This window comes from Scardinius erythrophthalmus (genome assembly GCF_964197995.2).
Source record: "Scardinius erythrophthalmus genome assembly, chromosome: 23".
Classification (NCBI taxonomy): domain Eukaryota; kingdom Metazoa; phylum Chordata; class Actinopteri; order Cypriniformes; family Leuciscidae; genus Scardinius; species Scardinius erythrophthalmus.
The window spans coordinates 3,873,864-3,897,814 of record NC_138243.1 but is presented as its reverse complement, the minus strand read 5'-3'; the positions used below and the strand labels follow the sequence as shown (position 1 = coordinate 3,897,814).

The 23,951-nt window shown below is 44.0% G+C and overlaps 1 protein-coding gene across 4 annotated transcripts in view; it reads right to left on the bottom strand.

The window, feature by feature from the left end:
- Positions 1-23,951, bottom strand: part of nrg1 (neuregulin 1) — a 102,273-nt gene that overhangs the window by 15,541 nt on the left and 62,781 nt on the right. For all 4 annotated transcript variants that reach the window (XM_081354184.1, XM_081354185.1, XM_081354186.1 and 1 more), the window contains exon 4: positions 929-1,067. In XM_081354184.1, the coding sequence (XP_081210310.1) occupies positions 929-1,067 (139 nt within the window). The remainder of the gene's footprint in view (positions 1-928; positions 1,068-23,951) is intronic.

Below are 23,951 nucleotides of genomic sequence, written 5' to 3'. Positions count from 1 at the left end.
AATGTAAATTAGTTATGATTTGCCGCAACTTGAGATTGTGTAGGTATTCAGGTCCTCAGGCATTTCAAACTGTTTCAGATTCATCAAAAGTGATGAGAAACGTTAACAAGAACAACTTGATATGTCGCATCCTTGAAGAAAAGGTGAATGATGCTCGGACATCCAACAGTCGCTTTGATGCTGGGGTGTTGTGGGTGGTTGCCAGGGTGTTGCTAGGTGATAGTCAAGGATTACTGGGTGGTTGTCTCCAATGAAAAAATCCATCCTCTGTGATCTTCTGGTCTCTAGATATGCCTCCTTTAATGTGCATCCGTAATGCAGAGAAAATCAGTGCATCCGATTTCTTAAATCTCCTCAACATGACTGGAGCACAAATGCTGCACGATGATGCACACACTCAGCTTTAATCTTAGTTTCACAATATCTGATCACACTGTTATGAGCACTAGTACAGTCATTCTTGACTTTCGCTAATTCCACATGTTGGTTAAGGGTCTCGTGACCACAGATGGATGGCTGAGATGGAAAGCTCAGAGATCTCCAGTCCCTGAGGAGCGCTGCTGTCTGTCTCTCGACTGCAGTGCTTACTGATGAGAACAGAGCCCTGACATCAGCACTACGGTTTGTGCTTATTCACTGGATTGGACAGTAAGTCATGCACGCAGAAAACCTCCGCTTGCAACATGGTTTTACATTTACATTCATGCATTTCATACTTTATCCAACATTGCATTGAAGATATTCATTGTATCACTCCATACATTCCTTGAGAACCAAACCTTGGTGTTGCAAACGCAATGCTCCACTGTTTGAGCTAATAGGTCATTCATTAATTAAACCTCATCTAAGATCAGTCAGAATGACAGTGACTAGCAGACTGAATGTCTCAGTGTTGAACCTGTAACACACGTGCGGATGTGAGATGTACCTGCAGAGGTGTCTGATGTTTCCTGGCGTGACCTCCAGCGTGTAGCATTTCCCTCCGTTCACGCAGAACTTTCTCTCGCTCTCGCTGCAGGGCGTCATGTGACTGGAGGTCTTGGCCGAGGGAGTGGTGCTGGTGGCCGCTGCACAGAACAACACAACACAACACATAAGAGCACTGAGAAAGGAGCAGGTTTACCCCAGAGGATCTTATTCAGGTGTAACACTAATCTGAGATCAAGAACTTAAAAGCATCTGAACTGTAGCTGCAGCTCGTGACATGCACAGTACGTGTGTCTGATCCAAACGACCTTTACAAAACATCTGCTAAATATTAGAAGAGACGGGCTATTTTGAGCTATTGATCAGACTGAAGTAAATGCAGGGTCATCGCATTTCACTACAAAAAGAATGTGAGTGCACAGGTAGAGCAATCCTTCTCAACCAAACAGCGACTTCATTACGCGGCTACACAGGTAAAAGATGAGCACCAATGTTTCAATGTTTCAAATACAGCAACTCACAAAGCAGCAATGGACTATCACGCAACATACTAATTTAGTTTAAAGCAAGTGACAATTTGAAAATGAAAACAGCTCAGGCAACCTCGTAAATGTCAAACTATTTCAAGAAATCGCAAGTCAGACAACATCAAATAATATCCCTGCATACCTGTAACATTGCGATAATATCTGGATATGTGCAAGCGCATGACTCCGGTGTGTCGATAGCCAGTGCGATGACAAAGTGTTTCCCCGAGCACTCTGGACCTACAGCCTTCCTCTGCACTTCCCATCTGCAAAACCTCTGCTCATCAACATTTTTAAATGAGCACCTCTACGGCAGCGCACGAGTTCACTGCGCACGTCACGCCTGGCATTGAGTCTCTAACACGTCATCAGCGCAGCGGTGAGCGGTCACACTCCGACCAGCGTGAAACACTAGAGCGCTTCACTGGACTGAAGGTGCACTTCAAATGATAAAAGTACATTTTTAAAAATCTGTTCTGTCAGATATATAACATTAATGAAATAAAAGGCTACTCAAGTGTACTTAAAGAGAGTGTTTATGACTGTTTCTTACACTTATTTTGTAATAATGCGAAATTAAAGGTTTAACTTTAAAGTACATTTTAAATCATTATGATATAATAATACAATTATTCTCTTGATTATAATTTTATTCACTATAGTGATACATTTAAAGTTTATATATTTTAAATGCACTAAATTGCTACTTTATCATTCCAAATGTGTAATTACAAATATATTTAAATACATGACATAAAGGTATCACTAGAAATGACATTAGTTTACCATAAAAGCTTGTCAGTACCATATTTCAATAGAAAAAAGAAGTATGCAATTTCATATAAAGATGCACAGTAACACTTTAGAATATTGTTCCGTCAAATAATGAGTAACTACACAGGAACAAATGAGTAACACATTACTAACATTTTAGCAACTACTATTAACTAACAAGAAACTGATTAATGAACTAGTAGTAATAGCACTCAGTTTAATGAAATTAGCTAATCAATAGCTACTATTTTTTCATGCCTCCCAGAGAACTACTATGAACTACTATATACAGGTTCAAAATTAATGTGAATAACGCATACTCATTTGTTCCTGTGTAGTTATTCATTAATAAAGGAACTGTATTATAAAGTTTACCAGATCTACTTATGTCCTAATCAAGTAGGTCAAAAAAAAAACGCTCAGCTAAATGCATTTAATATAAATTGAAACTATAATACATTTTATTTAATTGTAAATAACATGCAATTACATAACTTAAGTATATTCTTTTAAATCATATCATTTCTGTAATACGTACTTTTTTAAAAGTATGCTTAAGTGCACTTCTTTTTCTCAAAGGAAACAGTATCAGTATCGTTCTGTCCACACACCCACACACACACACTCACACACACACACACACACACACACACGCACATCCGCAATCCTTCTGAATCTGTCACCATTCTGAGGAAGGGACGGTCAAACCAAACGTGAATTCCTGACCGAGAACCTCCCGAAGCGACTTCATGATCACACACTAATGGCTCTATTCTCTGCTTTAAGCACCAAACCAATTCCACCAGGAAATATTGATGGCCATCTCTAACCACCTCTGACATCAAGTTACTCTCGTTTATGGGCCGGAACACGAGGCCACATCCGGCCGTCCTGACTTCCCTTCCACACTGTCAGTGCGAGACATGAGCCACTGAGCGCTGGGGATACTTCAAGGCTAGAATAAAACTCAGCCTTCATCCTGACAGATAATCCAGTTAGTTTCGTTGTGATTTCATAGGTCACAGACCCCATCAGGTGACCACTGAAGCAGGAGACGTTCTGCCTTTGAGCTCAATGTAATTCAATCTTTACCATCCGAACTGCTGATGTTTGAGACAACCAGAACCGCATGAATAATTGACAGCATAACAGATTGCTTTTGTCCCGTTAATCTAATTGCCGTTTTTCACTCCCATTAAACCTGCAGCATTAGTGATCAGGCACATTTGATCATCCGTCACATAACAACAGCGTTCAGTGTTTTCCGAGGAAGGGAAAGTGACGTGCATTTGCATATGACTGACCATCAGTGCCTGAAAGAAAACGCCGAATGAAAAGACTGTAAGTAGAACGACAAGACTTTAAATAGACACTATTCATGTGATGTTGGCATCTTGGCATCCTGCGCTCACATTGACGGGCACCTTGGTGAAGTGGAAGTGTCATCAAAACAGCAGGAGAACATCTGAGTCTTTTCAAGGTGACAGAAGAGACAGAGGCATATTCATTCAGCTCACGTATGAGCACATCTCAATGCAGTCGAAGTCCGGCCGCAAACATGAGTGACGAGCCAAGGAGAGAAGTGAGGGAACATTGGATTGCTGAGGGAACTTCATGCTTGTACTTGGGTCTTTTTACATGTTAATGAACTCTGACCTGGTCATAAAGAAGTTTTTGTTAATCTGCAAGTCTCTGTTTACAGTGGTTAAGGATTGGGATGGTAATGTGGAGTTGACACATAACAAGTCTATGGACTCTCTGTTATCAAGATCTCTGAGTTAAAACTAGAGATCTACCAATGTATCGGTCAATAATCGCTATCGGCTGATTAAAGCTATTATTTTCACTATTGGCCGATTGTTTAAAAACAGCCGATGATCAGTGCTGATTATATTCTGTCAATCAAAAGGGTGCGGAAAGAATTTCTTTTTAGTATTGGTGCATCTCTAGTTAAAACTAATATGAATATAAAAAAGGACAGTGGATATCTTTCACTAGTTCATTACAAATGGTCCTGCAGTGTGACAAATGGATATTGAAAACACAAATATTCCATGTGTCTCTTAATTACAATGTGATCATAAAAGCGGCATGCATAGTAGCTAATAGTAAAGATAAGAAACATGGTAAAACTCGTCACAACACTGGGCATTTCAAGTTCCAAAAAGTATGTAATGTCACCTAAGTTTGCAGGTTTCTCTGTCGGTGAGAAAAGCTGCAAGACGCAGTGAGTCTTAAAATAAACGCTCCCTAAAAATAAGGTGCAGACGCATCCACTGCAATGCAGCAGCGCTCCGGTCTCGTTCCCGAGCGAGCGCTTTCAGGGGCACTGCTGCATCGATTTGGTTACATTTCATTTTTTTTTGCTGGTGGGAAGAAACCAGAGACGCCAGCTCTGCACAGACACTGCATCATCATCATTCATGCTGCAGTGCAAGCCTCTGTGCTTCTGCTGGACCAGCAGTTTCTGCAGCGGATGAGGAGATCCGGCAGTGCACACACACCCTCACAGCAGGCCAATACACTCGAGTCGCTACCTTCACACACACGGAGGCATACCGTGTTCTTTGAGAGGGGTTTGTGGTCTCAGGTGTAGAGACTCAGTGTTCTGCTGACTCATACTGCAGGGCTGATGTGACTCAGGGAGCGCTGTGTGCTCAAGGCACAGCATATCTGACAGCTTTATCTTTCAAACAATGCTGTGATATGTGTGTGATAACAGCATCTGCGATGTACATTACTGCTGTTTGCTTAAAGGCTAGAATCAGCTGAAGACAGTCTCTGTCACAAAAAGACCCCCCACCCTTTAATCTATACTTACAGAGCAGTTTTACTGTCAACAAACAACTGTGAGTTGAAACGTTCAGGAATGCAATACTAAAACACAGCCCTAAATCACTCCTGGGAGCAACGCTACTTGCGTACTTGGCGTATAGGGAGGACACACAGGTTGAAGATGAAGATTATGAGCCACACAACATGTTTATGTCACAGGACATAAACTCAATATTCAAACAAATGAAACACAGAGAGGCAACTAAAGGGATAGTTCACGCTAAAAAAAGCGTGACTTCATTGACTTGCTTCTGTTGCTCTTTTGTATGCAGTTTTATTAGACTTAACAGGGACCGAACTGTTCAAGCTTCAATGCAAAAGCACCATGAAAGTCAGTTCCCGAAGCTTACAAGCATCAAATTGTAATTTTTATTTTTAAAAGAGCAACCGGTACATTATCACAACGTTCTCCTCTTCTGTATCATGTAAGAAAGAGTCCGGTTATGAGTAAATGATGAGAGAATTTTCACTTTTGAAAGAACTGCCACTTTCAGTTTCCAGACAACTAAATTACTCTCATAGTAGATAGCAGAACAGCAGAACAAACTGGATCGATACACCAGAGAAAGCCTAGAATTGCACAACTCCAGTCTGCCAGTGTTAGTTCTGGCGTGGCATGATTCAGAGAGCTGAGGAAGTGTGTCTGATAATACACACACACCTCACCTCTCTCACAGCTTACCTGATTCACTTCACACATGCCCAGTCAGCGCTGCAGCAATGCCCTCAGAGCTCTGTTTATCTGTAACCACGGCAGCCATGCATTAGACGTCTCTCTCAGCATAACTAGAGGGAAACTAATGTGTGTCTTGAGCAATGTGTGTAAAGAGCAGAACTCATCGCTGCGGGCTGTGAAAAACGCCAAGGACTTCTCGTGCGGCACGATTGTTCTCTGGGAGTGATTTCCTGTTCTAATGGACCTGTACGGACATATTACTTTTAAACATTCTTCAAAGGTTTTACGTCAGCAAACCATACACAATTTAAATTAGAGAGGAAGTTTTTACAAAAGAAGCCGAGTGACTAATTCTGAAGCAAACCCTTACAAACAGAGACACTGGATTAGAAGGTTGTTAAACACACTTCAGCGCCCTGATGATTATGTTTACAGATGTCAGACGGAGAAACACAGCTGTTTCTCATTTTACACCTCGTTCGCACATGAGTTTTTGCTTTTGATATGTGGCTAGGGAATGCTCATCATAATTAGTAATAATAATATCAACATTTTTTGAAGGGCAATCTCACTTTACTAGTTAATATTTAGCAAAGCGTAACCATGAAAGGATTGCCTGCATGGAGAGAGGGCTGACTGATGACAACAGACCATAATGATCTACTGGATAATATATAGATGCCCCCAAACACTTCCTGAACAAAATTAGGAATTAATTAAACTAATTACACGAATTACAACATTGCTGTGATGTTGACATGTGTACAACCAGGGTGTGATTTGTTAAAAAAACAGAAGACAGGATATTTGAAGGATAATTTCAGCCATCTAACCCCACAATGTGTTTCTCATCCTTCCAAAGTCTAGGATAAGTCTTTAGAGTAGCACATGTTCCCGCATGACTGTGGCTCGTCCACCAGCTAGACCAGTATAAACCAGCCTGGATTTCATGCCAGTTTATGCTGGATTTTTCACCAGGGTATATTCACAGTCTCATATGCTATTCAACCTCAGTGTCTGTGATCTCTAGCTATGAATCTGTAGATCTAGAATATAAACTTGAGCACTAATAACGTGAAGTTTGAACAGCACAAGTTCAAGTTAAAGAGTGTGAGGTTGTGTCGTGGTCCAGCAGGCTGAAAGACCAGTTAATGACTGTCCTGCCAAAGAGGGAACACCACCGGGATCAGGGAACAGATGTGTGAGGAAAACCCTTTTGTTTCCAACATCTTCAAAACAATTAGTCTCACCAGAGCTGTGCAGAAGAAACACAGACAGTGACCCTTGGAATACTCTTTGAGACCAATTATTGATACTGTGAGTGGCTTCAGCATTAATAATTACAATGAAAAGATAAGTCAACTGTAAAAAGCAACTCTCAAATCACATGTGCATTGTGCATGAACTTGCTGAGCTAATTAATGGTTTTGGCAAAGCTGCAGGCGTCCTGACCTACATCAAGAGACCCCAAAGAGAGCCTGAAGAGAGCCTGAAGATACTCTGAAGAGACCCTGAAGAGAGCCTGAAGAGACTCTGAAGAGAGCCTGAAGAGAGCCTGAAGAGAGCCTGAAGAGAGCCTGAAGAGAGCCTAAAGACCCTGAAGAGAGCCTGAAGAGAGCCTGAAGAGAGCCTGAAGAGACTCTGAAGAGAGCCTGAAGAGACCCTGAAGAGAGCCTGAAGAGAGCCTAAAGACCCTGAAGAGAGCCTGAAGAGAGCCTGAAGAGAGCCCGAAGAGACCCTGAAGAGAGCCTGAAGAGAGCCTGAAGAGAGCCTGAAGAGAGCCTAAAGACCCTGAAGAGAGCCTGAAGAGACCCTGAAGAGAGCCCGAAGAGACCCTGAAGAGAGCCTGAAGAGAGCCTGAAGAGAGCCTGAAGAGAGCCTAAAGAGCCTGAAGAGACCCTGAAGAGAGCCTGAAGAGAGCCCGAAGAGACCCTGAAGAGACCCTGAAGAGAGCCTGAAGAGAGCCTGAAGAGACTCTGAAGAGAGCCTAAAGAGAGCCTGAAGAGACTCTGAAGAGACCCTAAAGAGACCCCGAAGAGACCCTGAAGAGAGCCTAAAGAGCCTGAAGAGACCCTGAAGAGAGCCTGAAGAGAGCCTGAAGAGACCCTGAAGAGAGCCTAAAGAGCCTGAAGAGACCCTGAAGAGAGCATAAAGAGCCTGAAGAGACTGAAGAGACCCTAAAGAGACCCTGAAGAGACCCTGAAGAGAGCCTGAAGAGAGCCTGAAGAGAGCCTAAAGAGCCTGAAGAGACCCTGAAGAGAGCCTGAAGAGAGCCTGAAGAGAGCCTAAAAAGCCTGAAGAGACCCTGAAGAGAGCCTAAAGAGCCTGAAGAGACCCTGAAGAGAGCCTGAAGAGACCCTGAAGAGAGCCTGAAGAGAGCCTGAAGAGACCCTGAAGAGACCCTGAAGAGACTCTGAAGAGAGCCCGAAGAGACCCTGAAGAGAGCCTGAAGAGAGCCTGAAGAGACAAAGAAGAGACCCTAAAGAGACCCTGAAGAGAGCCCGAAGAGACCCTGAAGAGACTCTGAAGAGACCCTGAAGAGAGCCCGGAGAGACCCTGAAGAGACCCTGAAGAGACCCTGAGGAGAGACCCTGAGGAGAGACCCTGAAGAGACCCTGAAGAGAGCCTGAAGAGACCCTGAAGAGACCCTGAGGAGAGACCCTGAAGAGACCCTGAAGAGACCCTGAAGAGACCCTGAAGAGACCCTGAAGAGACCCTGAAGAGACCCTGAAGAGAGCCTGAAGAGACCCTGAAGAGACTCTGAAGAGAGCCTGAAGAGAGCCTGAAGAGACTCTGAAGAGACTCTGAAGAGACCCTGAAGAGAGCCTAAAGAGACTCTGAAGAGACGCTGAAGAGACTCTGAAGAGACCCTGAAGAGAGCCTAAAGAGACCCTGAAGAGACTCTGAAGAGACCCTGAAGAGACTCTGAAGAGAGCCTGAAGAGAGCCTGAAGAGACTCTGAAGAGACTCTGAAGAGACCCTGAAGAGAGCCTGAAGAGACCCTGAAGAGACCCTGAAGAGACTCTGAAGAGACCCTGAAGAGACTCTGAGACCCTGAAGAGACTCTCCTAAAGAGACCCTGAAGAGACCCTGAAGAGAGCCTGAAGAGAGCCTAAAGAGCCTGAAGAGACCCTGAAGAGAGCCTGAAGAGAGCCTGAAGAGAGCCTAAAAAGCCTGAAGAGACCCTGAAGAGAGCCTAAAGAGCCTGAAGAGACCCTGAAGAGAGCCTGAAGAGACCCTGAAGAGAGCCTGAAGAGAGCCTGAAGAGACCCTGAAGAGACCCTGAAGAGACCCTGAAGAGACTCTGAAGAGAGCCTGAAGAGACCCTGAAGAGACCCTGAAGAGACCCTGAAGAGACTCTGAAGAGAGCCCGAAGAGACCCTGAAGAGAGCCTGAAGAGACAAAGAAGAGAGCCTAAAGAGACCCTGAAGAGAGCCCGAAGAGACCCTGAAGAGACTCTGAAGAGACCCTGAAGAGAGCCCGGAGAGACCCTGAAGAGACCCTGAAGAGACCCTGAGGAGAGACCCTGAGGAGAGACCCTGAAGAGACCCTGAAGAGAGCCTGAAGAGACCCTGAAGAGACCCTGAGGAGAGACCCTGAAGAGACCCTGAAGAGACCCTGAAGAGACCCTGAAGAGACCCTGAAGAGAGCCTGAAGAGACCCTGAAGAGAGCCTGAAGAGAGCCTGAAGAGACCCTGAAGAGAGCCTGAAGAGACCCTGAAGAGACCCTGAAGAGAGCCTGAAAAGACCCTGAAGAGACCCTGAAGAGACCCTGAAGAGAGCCTGAAGAGACCCTGAAGAGAGCCTGAAGAGAGCCTGAAGAGAGCCTAAAGAGAGCCTAAAGAGACCCTGAAGAGACCCTGAAGAGACCCTGAAGAGAGCCTGAAGAGACCCTGAAGAGACCCTGAAGAGACTCTGAAGAGACTCTGAAGAGACCCTGAAGAGACCCTGAAGAGAGCCTGAAGAGACCCTGAAGAGAGCCTGAAGAGAGCCCGAAGAGAGCCTGAAGAGACCCCGAAGAGACCCTGAAGAGACCCTGAAGAGACTCTGAAGAGACCCTGAAGAGAGCCTAAAGAGACCCTGAAGAGACCCTGAAGAGACCCTGAAGAGACCCTGAAGAGACCCTGAAGAGAGCCTAAAGAGACCCTGAAGAGACTCTGAAGAGACTCTGAAGAGACTCTGAAGAGACTCTGAAGAGACCCTGAAGAGACTCTGAAGAGACCCTGAAGAGACCCTGAAGAGAGCCTAAAGAGAGCCTGAAGAGACCCTGAAGAGACTCTGAAGAGACTCTGAAGAGACCCTGAAGAGACCCTGAAGAGACCCTGAAGAGACCCTGAAGAGAGCCTAAAGAGTCCCTGAAGAGACTCTGAAGAGACTCTGAAGAGACCCTGAAGAGAGCCTGAAGAGACCCTGAAGAGACCCTGAAGAGACTCTGAAGAGACTCTGAAGAGACCCTGAAGAGACCCTGAAGAGACCCTGAAGAGACCCTGAAGAGACCCTGAAGAGAGCCTGAAGAGACTCTGAAGAGACCCCGAAGAGACCCTGAAGAGAGCCTAAAGAGACCCTGAAGAGACTCTGAAGAGACTCTGAAGAGACCCTGAAGAGACTCTGAAGAGACCCTGAAGAGACTCTGAAGAGACCCTGAAGAGACCCTGAAGAGACCCTGAAGAGACCCTGAAGAGACTCTGAAGAGACTCTGAAGAGACCCTGAAGAGACCCTGAAGAGACCCTGAAGAGAGCCTAAAGAGACCCTGAAGAGACTCTGAAGAGACCCTGAAGAGACTCTGAAGAGACCCTGAAGAGACTCTGAAGAGACCCTGAAGAGACTCTGAAGAGACCCTGAAGAGACCCTGAAGAGACTCTGAAGAGAGCCTAAAGAGACCCTGAAGAGACTCTGAAGAGACCCTGAAGAGACTCTGAAGAGACTCTGAAGAGACCCTGAAGAGACTCTGAAGAGACCCTGAAGAGACCCTGAAGAGAGCCTAAAGAGACCCTGAAGAGACTCTGAAGAGACCCTGAAGAGACCCTGAAGAGAGCCTGAAGAGACCCTGAAGAGAGCCTGAAGAGACCCTGAAGAGACCCTGAAGAGACTCTGAGAACACATCAAGACCGAACCTCGGCCAGACCTCATCTGAAGAGAGAAGGAGAACGACTGGCAGGTGAAGGGAAAACAGATAAAATAAAATATAATGATTCTTGTCAAAATTGACATGTTATAATGGTTGCAATGGTTATGAGAAGGTAAGGAAAACTTAAGATGCTCCTGAAGAACATCTACCCATGATTCCTTAATCCTTATGGACACCTACAGTAGGCAGTTTTTCACACAAAATCTAGGGTTACACTTTATTTCGATAGACATCCTACTAGGGCTGGGTTAAAAAATATAAATTTCTCGATTTTAATCAATTCTCATTTTGAAGAACCGATATCGATTCTTAAATCCCAATAATCAATCTTTCAGTGTATGCAGTTCGTAAGCTTGTAGAGCACCTCCCATCCAATAAATCACAAACCTTGTGCTTTGTTACACATGATTATGAAACAAAGTCTCAGATTTTAAATTATGTCAGTTTTATTACAAAATTCAAACAATAAATGCCTCAATTCAGGCGGAGCGCACGTGACCTAATCATCTCTTCTGCTTTACTTGTTACAACACCACATAAACATGAATGAACATGATCAGAAGGAATGTTGAAAGATACAGAACAACTTACTGAAATCCATATCACCGTTAAATCAGTGTTTCAACCGCAGAAAGACGTCAATAACAATGTCACGTAACGTCACATTTACATCAGGAAAGCCATTCAATGACCAAAAACTCGATAGTCAGCTATAAAAATGATTTAGAGAGGAGGATTTTGCTAAATATATGCATAGTGCTCACATTGCTTATTCACTGTATTTTTACTCAAACTGTTCTTCAATATTTTATGTATGTTTGCATATGTCATGTTTATATGACAGCCACTATTTAAATGTTTATATTTTAAAAAAAGAACGAAACATGTTATAGTGTAATTATTATAAAAACTTCCTTATGTGTAATTTAAATGTAAGTAGTTAATTTTAACGTTTAATATTATAGTGATGTACCAACTATGGTTCCCTATATAGTTTCAGCATTAGTTGGGAGAGATTTTTTCCTTGAGGAAGTTTGCCATATACCTGATAGCAATTAATCGATATTGGATCGAGTCGTTTCGCAAGCTTGTGATTCCGAATCAAATCGAATCGTGTAATTGGTGTCAATGCCCTGCCCTACATTATACTAACTATAAGTAACTTTGCAACTACATGTCAACTAACTCTTATTCATTTTCAATTACATGTCAACTAATAGCATGTCAGCTCTAGTATTAGTAGACTGTTATAGGTTATAGGGTTCGGGTTAGTAGAATAAGTTGACATGTAGTTGCAAACTTGTAGTCAGTATGTCTGTTGAGGAGCATCATAATAAAGTGTTAGTAGATATTAAGCAGACAGTCTACTAATACTCTAATGAGAGTTAGCTGACATGCAGTTGCAAAGTTACTTATAGTCTAAAATGAGAGAATGTCTAAAGTGGACAATCAAATGAAAGTGTTACCAATGGAAAGTTATACCACCTTCTAAAACATGTCTCAGTTTGGCTTAAATCTGAGGCAACATTCCATGTGTTTTTCATGGATACAGTGATCCCATATTGTCCTGCTGAAACAAGTTCAGCCACAAGATGTTATTTTGTGAACTTTTACTACCATAGGTAAGTTCACTGATGTGACATGGCATAACAATTCAGTGTCTCTATCAATGTTAATATTCTGAAACAGCCAATCCAAGGAAAGAATGGACTATATTGTGGTAACCAATTATGGTAACAAATCAATCCAAGGCAACAAGACACTAGATCACTGCAAACGTCTGATATACAACATCAATATATACAATATGATTTCTCTGAAGAGGGAAGGTATTCAACCTGCTTTTGTTTCTATATGATATAAAGGTATATACAGCACTCCCCTGATTAAACAACTGAAGTCTTGCTTCTGCGAGTCCCAATAGTACAGCATGTGCTTTTATAGCTTATTTTCTGATACTAATGCAATTACACACATCTTCTCAGCACAGGCAATTAAATTCAGTAAGTCAACCATGACAATGAGCAAAAAACAACACAAAAATGCAGAAAGAAGCACTGATTCACAAAGAATATAAGATATGGACACATTGTTTCTTCAATGTTTAGGTAGTAAACTAGAGCTTGTGTCATATTTTCAAACTCACAGTCAATGAACATTAGACCTACCGAGTGACATTGGGCAGGTCATTGTGCTCAGTGTGTGTGTGTGTGTGTGTGTGTGTGTGTGTGTGTGTGTGTGTGTGTGTGTGTGTGTGTGTGTGTGTGTGTGTGTGTGTGTGTGTGTTGTTCTCTATGGGGTTTGAGATGTTCACTGTGAGCTGTTGAAGCAGAAAGGACAAACAAACACAGGCTCACTGGTGCCGAATCCCTCATGAGAGACACATGTCCTGCAACACCACGTCACACTACACATCACGCCTGTACACTACACATCACGCCTGTACACTACACATCACACCTGAACACTACACATCACGCCTGTACACTACACATCACACCTGTACACTAAACATCACGCCTGTACACTACACATCACGCCTGTACACTATACATCACGCCTGTACACTACACATCACACCTGAACACTACACATCACGCCTGTACACTACACATCACGCCTGTACACTACACATCACACCTGAACACTACACATCACACCTGTACACTACACATCACGCCTGTACACTACACATCACGCCTGAACACTACACATCACGCCTGTACACTACACATCACGCCTGAACACTACACATCACACCTGAACACTACACATCACGCCTGTACACTACACATCACGACTGTACACTACACATCACGCCTGAACACTACACATCACACCTGTACACTACACATCACGCCTGTACACTACACATCACGCCTGAACACTACACATCACACCTGTGCACTACACATCACGCCTGTACACTACACATCACGCCTGAACACTACACATCACACCTGTACACTACACATCACGCCTGTACACTACACATCACACCTGTACACTACACATCACGCCTGTACACTACACATAATGCCTGTACACTACACTTCACACCTGAACACTACACATCACACCTGTACACTACACATCACGCCTGTACACTACACATCACACCTGAACACTACACATCACGCCTGTACACTACACATCACGCCTGTACACTACACATCACACCTGAACACTACACATCACGCCTGTACACTACACATCACGCCTGAACACTACACATCACACCTGTACACTACACATCACACCTGAACACTACACATCACGCCTGTACACTACACATCACACCTGTACACTACACATCACACCTGAACACTACACATCACGCCTGTACACTACACATCACGCCTGTACACTACACATCACACCTGAACACTACACATCACGCCTGTACACTACACATCACACCTGAACACTACACATCACACCTGTACACTACACATCACACCTGTACACTACACATCACGCCTGTACACTACACATCACGCCTGTACACTACACATCACACCTGAACACTACACATCACACCTGTACACTACACATCACGCCTGAACACTACACATCACGCCTGTACACTACACATCACGCCTGTACACTACACATCACGCCTGAACACTACACATCACGCCTGTACACTACACATCACGCCTGAACACTACACATCACGCCTGTACACTACACATCACGCCTGTACACTACACATCACGCCTGTACACTACACATCACACCTGAACACTACACATCACACCTGTACACTACACATCACGCCTGTACACTACACATCACGCCTGAACACTACACATCACGCCTGTACACTACACATCACGCCTGTACACTACACATCACGCCTGTACACTACACATCACGCCTGAACACTACACATCACGCCTGTACACTACACATCACGCCTGTACACTACACATCACGCCTGTACACTACACATCACACCTGAACACTACACATCACGCCTGTACACTACACATCACACCTGAACACTACACATCACGCCTGTACACTACACATCACGCCTGTACACTACACATCACGCCTGAACACTACACATCACGCCTGTACACTACACATCACGCCTGTACACTACACATCACGCCTGTACACTACACATCACGCCTGAACACTACACATCACACCTGAACACTACACATCACGCCTGTACACTACACATCACACCTGAACACTACACATCACGCCTGTACACTACACATCACGCCTGTACACTATACATCACACCTGAACACTACACATCACGCCTGTACACTACACATCACGCCTGTACACTACACATCACGCCTGTACACTACACATCACGCCTGAACACTACACATCACGCCTGAACACGCCTGAACACTACACATCCCGCCTGAACACGCCTGAACACTACACATCACGCCTGTACACTACACATCACTCCTGTACACTACACATCACGCCTGTACACTACACATCACGCCTGAACACTACACATCACGCCTGAACACTACACATCACGCCTGTACACTACACATCACGCCTGAACACTACACATCACGCCTGAACACGCCTGAACACTACACATCACGCCTGAACACTACACATCACGCCTGTACACTACACTACACATCACGCCTGTACACTACACATCACGCCTGTACACTACACATCACACCTGTACACTACACATCACGCCTGTACACTAAACATCACGCCTGAACACTACACATCACACCTGTACACTACACATCACACCTGTACACTACACATCACGCCTGTACACTACACATCACGCCTGAACACTACACATCACACCTGTACACTACACTACACATCACGCCTGTACACTACACATCACGCCTGAACACTACACATCACGCCTGTACACTACACATCACACCTGTACACTACACATCACGCCTGTACACTACACATCACGCCTGAACACTACACATCACACCTGTACACTACACATCACGCCTGTACACTACACATCACGCCTGTACACTACACTAAACTACACATCACGCCTGTACACTACACATCACGCCTGTACACTACACATCACGCCTGAACACTACACATCACACCTGAACACTACACATCACGCCTGTACACTACACATCACGCCTGTACACTACACATCACGCCTGTACACTACACATCACGCCTGAACACGCCTGAACACTACACATCACGCCTGTACACTACACATCACGCCTGTACACTACACATCACACCTGTACACTACACATCACGCCTGTACACTACACATCACGCCTGAACACTACACATCACACCTGTACACTACACATCACGCCTGTACACTACACATCACGCCTGTACACTACACTACACTACACATCACGCCTGTACACTACACATCACGCCTGTACACTACACATCACGCCTGTACACTACACATCACGCCTGAACACTACACATCACACCTGAACACTACACATCACGCCTGTACACTACACATCACGCCTGTACACTACACATCACGCCTGTACACTACACATCACGCCTGAACACGCCTGAACACTACACATCACGCCTGTACACTACACATCACGCCTGTACACTACACATCACGCCTGTACACTACACATCACACCTGTACACTACACATCACGCCTGTACACTACACATCACACCTGAACACTACACATAACGCCTGTACACTACACATCACGCCTGTACACTACACATCACGCCTGTACACTACACATCACGCCTGTACACTACACATCATGCCTGAACACGCCTGAACACTACACATCACGCCTGTACACTACACATCACACCTGAACACTACACATCACGCCTGTACACTACACATCACGCCTGTACACTACACATCACACCTGAACACTACACATCACGCCTGTACACTACACATCACGCCTGTACACTACACATCACGCCTGAACACTACACATCACGCCTGAACACGCCTGAACACTGCACATCACACCTGTACACTACACATCACTCCTGAACACTACACATCACGCCTGTACACTACACATCACGCCTGAACACTACACATCACGCCTGTACACTACACATCACGCCTGAACACTACACATCCCGCCTGAACACGCCTGAACACTACACATCACGCCTGTACACTACACATCACTCCTGTACACTACACATCACGCCTGTACACTACACATCACGCCTGAACACTACACATCACGCCTGAACACTACACATCACACCTGTACACTACACATCACGCCTGTACACTACACATCACGCCTGAACACTACACATCCCGCCTGAACACGCCTGAACACTACACATCACGCCTGAACACTACACATCACGCCTGAACACTACACATCACGCCTGTACACTACACATCACGCCTGAACAGTACACATCACGCCTGAACATGCCTAAACACTACACATCACGCCTGAACACTACACATCACGCCTGAACAGTACACATCACGCCTGAACAGTACACATCACACCTGAACACTACACATCACGCCTGTACACTACACATCACTCCTGTACACTACACATCACGCCTGAACACTACACATCACGCCTGTACACTACACATCACGCCTGAACACTACACATCACGCCTGAACACTACACATCACGCCTGAACACTACACATCACGCCTGTACACTACATATCACGCCTGTACACTACACATCACGCCTGAACACTACACATCACGCCTGAACACTACACATCACGCCTGAACACTACACATCACGCCTGTACACTACACATCACACCTGTACACTACACATCACACCTGTACACTACACATCACGCCTGAACACTACACATCACGCCTGAACACTACACATCACACCTGAACACTACACATCACGCCTGTACACTACACATCACGCCTGTACACTACACATCACGCCTGTACACTACACATCACGCCTGAACACTACACATCACGCCTGTACACTACACTACACATCACGCCTGTACACTACACATCACGCCTGAACACTACACATCACACCTGAACACTATACATCACGCCTGAACACTACACATCACGCCTGAACACTACACATCACACCTGAACACTACACATCACGCCTGAACACGCCTGAACACTACACATCACACCTGAACACTACACATCACGCCTGAACACGCCTGAACACTACACATCACACCTGAACACTACACATCACGCCTGAACACTACACATCACGCCTGAACACTACACATCACACCTGAACACTACACATCACGCCTGTACACTACACATCACGCCTGAACACTACACATCACGCCTGTACACTACACATCACACCTAAACACTACACATCACACCTGTACACTACACATCACGCCTGAACACTACACATCACACCTGAACACTACACATCACGCCTGAACACTACACATCACGCCTAAACACTACACATCACACCTGAACACTACACATCACGCCTGAACACTACACATCACACCTAAACACTACACATCACGCCTGTACACTACACATCACGCCTAAACACTACACATCACACCTGAACACTACACATCACGCCTGAACACTACACATCACGCCTGAACACTACACATCACACCTGAACACTACACATCACGCCTGTACACTACACATCACGCCTGAACACTACACATCACACCTGTACACTACACATCACACCTAAACACTACACATCACGCCTGTACACTACACATCACGCCTGAACACTACACATCACGCCTGTACACTACACATCACACCTGTACACTACACATCACACCTAAACACTACACATCACGCCTGTACACTACACATCACGCCTGAACACTACACATCACACCTGTACACTACACATCACACCTAAACACTACACATCACGCCTGTACACTACACATCACGCCTAAACACTACACATCACACCTGTACACTACACATCACGCCTGAACACTACACATCACGCCTGTACACTACACATCACACCTGTACACTACACATCACACCTGTACACTACACATCACGCCTGTACACTACACATCACACCTGTACACTACACATCACGCCTGAACACTACACATCACACCTGTACACTACACATCACGCCTGAACACTACACACCTGTACACTACACATCACGCCTGAACACTACACATCACACCTGAACACTACACATCACGCCTGTACACTACACATCACGCCTGAACACGCCTGTACACTACACATCACGCCTGTACACTACACATCACACCTGAACAGTACACATCACACCTGTACACTACACATCACGCCTGAACACTACACATCACACCTGTACACTACACATCACGCCTGAACACTACACATCACGCCTGAACACTACACATCACGCCTGTACACTACACATCACGCCTGAACACTACACATCACGCCTGAACACGCCTGTACACTACACATCACGCCTGTACACTACACATCACACCTGAACACTACACATCACGCCTGTACACTACACATCACGCCTGAACACTACACATCACACCTGTACACTACACATCACGCCTGAACACTACACATCACGCCTGAACACTACACATCACGCCTGTACACTACACATCACGCCTGAACACTACACATCACGCCTGAACACTACACATCACGCCTGAACACTACACATCACGCCTGTACACTACACATCACGCCTGTACACTACATATCACAAATGAATTGGATCATATACAGTGATGCAGTAAATGTGATTCATCAGATCAGTTGTCTGCGTGTCTCAAATGCTGTTTTTCTCTTCCCTAACTTTCATTAGTTTCACTCAGTGTCTTTTATCACCTGGTGATTTTTTGTAGATGTATGAAGTTCACACATATGAACATGATCCACAAACACATCACAGACCGTGATAGTTACAAAACTTCTTGTCTGCTGTGTTATTTTTTTATCATTTCAAAATGGAACAAACTTGTTTTGTCAAATGTTTTGGTTGTATCTTTCTTTACAATAAAAAACCCTTGCTTTGATATTTTGTTCTCTAATGCAATGACATTCCAACAACTTATTGGTTTTAGAATTGAGATGTGTGTAAAGCATATGAAGCACACACATTAAAGTGTGCAGTGATCAGGAGAGAGGGTGATGGCATGTTTTTGAGTAATCTCAGATGTCTGCTCATTAGCTTTCAAATGCTCATTAAGCTCTCAAACAGAGGAGGAAAACACACAGAAAGATGTGTGTTATGTGGACGGCTGGGAAATCAGACGCTGCTCAGAGGGGAATGTGATTTCCACACGCTCTGCTCAGACACAAACAAACGCATCAGTGTGTGTGTGTGTGTGTGTGTGTGTGTGTGCGCGCACGCGTGTGTGTGTGTGTGTGTGTGGGTGGTGTTAATGAGACTCTGAAGGTGATCGTTAGGAAAACCCAGTTCAGCTCTCCACAGATTCAAACATCTCTCTGTCGGTGAGCACTATTTCTGCTCCATGATTATATATAAAGAAAAAAACATCGACTATTAGAGATTATTAAGATATGATGCTTCAGATTCAGAAGAACCCGCCATCATGTGACGTTCACACATCCAGCAGATGAGCCGCTGCTGGCGTAGCATTTCCGGTCTCGCTGACCTTGTCCATGTGCACTGTAATATAAGACTGATGTGCATCTCACCAATATCATTATGCAGCAGAGACTCATGGGACGTCTGTTCTCAGGAGTGTATCATATATTCGCTGTACCCACAATGCCTTTGGCAATCCATTCAAAGCCTGTTACCATCCACCGAACAAGGTCATGAAAAGACACATGCGATATGTGCATATTCATGAGGTTTCTTAGCTAAATTTCCTGCAGTCAGTCCAGGGCCTTCAGAGGGCCACATCACATGTGGACATATGTATGTTCCTCTGCAGATACCAAAGGCTCCACAAGACATGACAAAGGAGAAATGATGTGCACAAGAAGTGTGAAATCCACCATCAGACACCTCAATATCTCTGAAAGACTGTTGTTATCAGTTTCAGATCTACATGCCAAAAACCACCAGGAAAATAATGTGACAAACCACAGTTACCTTGTTTTTACCGGATGTTTAAGGGCAACTTGATCTGAACATATCAGCAGAATATGGGTTAATGACTTAAAGGAGTGTGTACTATAGAGAAAAATCTTCTGGACAAATCTCTGCCAAGTTTAAATGCCCTCTTTGTATTCGTGCTGGTCTCATTTTCTAGAAAAGTTTACATTTAAAATATATGTGAGTGAACACATCTTAATCATTTTTTTTTTAAAGTGTGTATGTGTGTTAGTGTGTGTTTAAGATTTAAATAAATAGTTAAAATGTGTGTGTGTCTGTGTGTGTGTGTGTGTGTGTGAGTGAGTGTGTGTGTGAGTGAGTGTGTGTGTGCGTGCATGTGTGTGTGCGTGCGTGTGTGCATGCCTGTGTGTGTGCGTGTGGGTGTGAGTGAGTGTGTGTGTGTGTGTGTGTGTGTGTGTGTGTGTGTGTGTGCATGCATGTGTTTGTATGTGTGCGTGTGTGTGTGTGTGCGTGTATGTGTGTGTGTGTGTGTATGTGTGTGTGTATGTCTAACAATGTGCAACTGTGTGCTGCTCAAATTTTGACAGGAAAAATTGCTGCAAATGATGTTGATGAAAAACTTTTAGCTAAAATCTAACTCAAGGACATTTGTGAGGCGGAAGCTGTTCACTCAAAGACTTTAAGGACAGATGTCTAGCATATATTATCAGAAGACTATAATTTATGTGCTGAGTCACTGGATCGAATGGGCCATTAGAGGGTTCTGTTCGGGACGGCACCGTTACCTTTCCTCATAACTGCCAGATGCCACTTAATTCCAGCGTAATTAAATCAGAGATGTTTGCCTCAGCTGGTCTCTCTCCATTACAGTAATGAATTCATCAACCCCCCCCATTTCACAATCACATCTCTATACACTGTTAGGATTAGATTTGGATTTGGTGTAGGAATGGAAGGGGTTAATAACACTCCGTGATCAATGCGATGTGAATTATCAAAATTAAACTTTACCTTCATGCTAGACTGAATGCAACACAGCTCTTCTGAGATCCTGTGATGGGCTTGATGGAGAAAGAGAACTCATTGTGGTGTCTGAAACATGTTGTTGCCGTGTCCTGGGGTGTCGTGTGTGTGTGTGTGTGTGTGTGAGACTGCTGCTGAGACTTTATGAGCTTCATGAAACATTTCAAACCACGTTCAGATGGGCCTCATGGGACAGGGAACGCCTGAGACACAGCTAATAAAAGATGATGTATGCTTACATGCTGCATGCTATTATAGCACATTATCCCCATTGCCAATTCACATTTATGTGCACAGGTAAAGATGCATTATAATTTGGGTTACTCTCACACACACTCACACACACCAGACACGTGTCAAAGCAGCCGGAGCAACTTTACTCTATTTACGGATATGACGGGACAGGCACAGATGAGAGACGTTTGTACGCAATATCCCGCGAAAACCATCCTAACATGTCTAAAATATAAACACTATAATAGACTTACCATAGTGAATCAGGGTAAGACAAAACATGTTTTGGAAGAAAGACTGATGATGTATTGACTCAATTAAATGTAGTTAATTTTGAACAAAAAAAGTTACATAGTGTACCTTTAAGAAAATATTTATTACGTGGGTTTTGTAAAATGGATCCTTGATGGATCCAGTTGAGAAGAACTATGATAGTGTATTGCCTGTTTGAAGACACCAAAAAATATAAGTAATCAAACATATTGGCATTTACATCACATGGCCAATAAAACACAACAGTGGCTGCAATTAAAAAGACGAAACCTTTGCTGTCTGGATTAAAACAATCCATAAGACATTCATTATTGGAGGTAAAAGGCGTCGCTCATCTACTGAGGGGCGTGAACTCTCTGTGAACCTCATCACACTGAGCAAAAGCAGCTCGAGAACAGACCCAGTGATGAAATGAACAGCTTCACAGATTAATGCTTAATTAAAACAGAAAGAGTGAAAACAACAGTAAGTGATCTCGAAACATGAAAACTGATAACTGATATCAAAATCACAGCACAGAAAGAAGTCTTATTTCATTGATAAGTAATAAATCATCTACATTATGTCTTCGAGATCTGATGGAAATGGTGATGAGAACATGTGAAACGTGTCTGTGACATCATAAGGAAGACATTTTAAAAGGTTGGCGAGACACGTAGCACTGATCGATAAAGCCATCAGGAGTCCATGGGAAGTTATTCATACATTATTTAATGAGTTCACAGAGCTGTGCATTTATTAGCAGCACGCTTTACGGGATAGAGACCTATGGCTTATGTATGTTTACTATCATGTACAGTACTTAGTGCTATGCACCATTTCACTGTCTACTAGCATAAGCTAATGTGTTCATCAATACTGTATCACAGAACAGCACAGATTTAGTGTGTGCAAACAGAAGGCTGAACCTGAATTTCCTTACATTTGATTTAAAAAAATCAGAATCCTAAAATATACAACAAAGGACCCAGCCATCCAAACTATAATGCCTCTGATCACTAATCCCAGGGAAAATGTACGGACCTCCAGTGCTGTTTCCACACACTGTCAGCATTGTAGACAGACCAAGCCTGATTCTTGGCTTTAGTCCCACTGAAATACTGCAGTTAGATCTGAATCATCAGTCGTTCGCACAAGGCATCCAAAAATATATACGAGAGTGAAGACAGATAGCGCTGCCTATCTATAATCCAGGTCAGCAGTGAGCTCTGATGTCGGAGGCTGAATTGTACCTGAGCTCAAACACACTAGACCAGTCAAACGACAAATTCAGAGTCGATCTTTTTCTTCTTCTCCATTCTGTCACTGGTGGAGTTTTGGTTCCTTGCCAATGTCACCTTTTTTGCCTTTGTCGCCATTGGCTTGCTTAGTTGGGGACATTTAATTTAATATTCAACAATATTATTGATCTGCCTGCATTGACACCATTATATGAGAACTGAACTGAGCTGGACGATGACATCACGGTTTACTCCAGAGCGGCTGTTTATATATATATGACTAAATTAAGAACTTTTTTTTCACTGAACTTTCTTAAGCT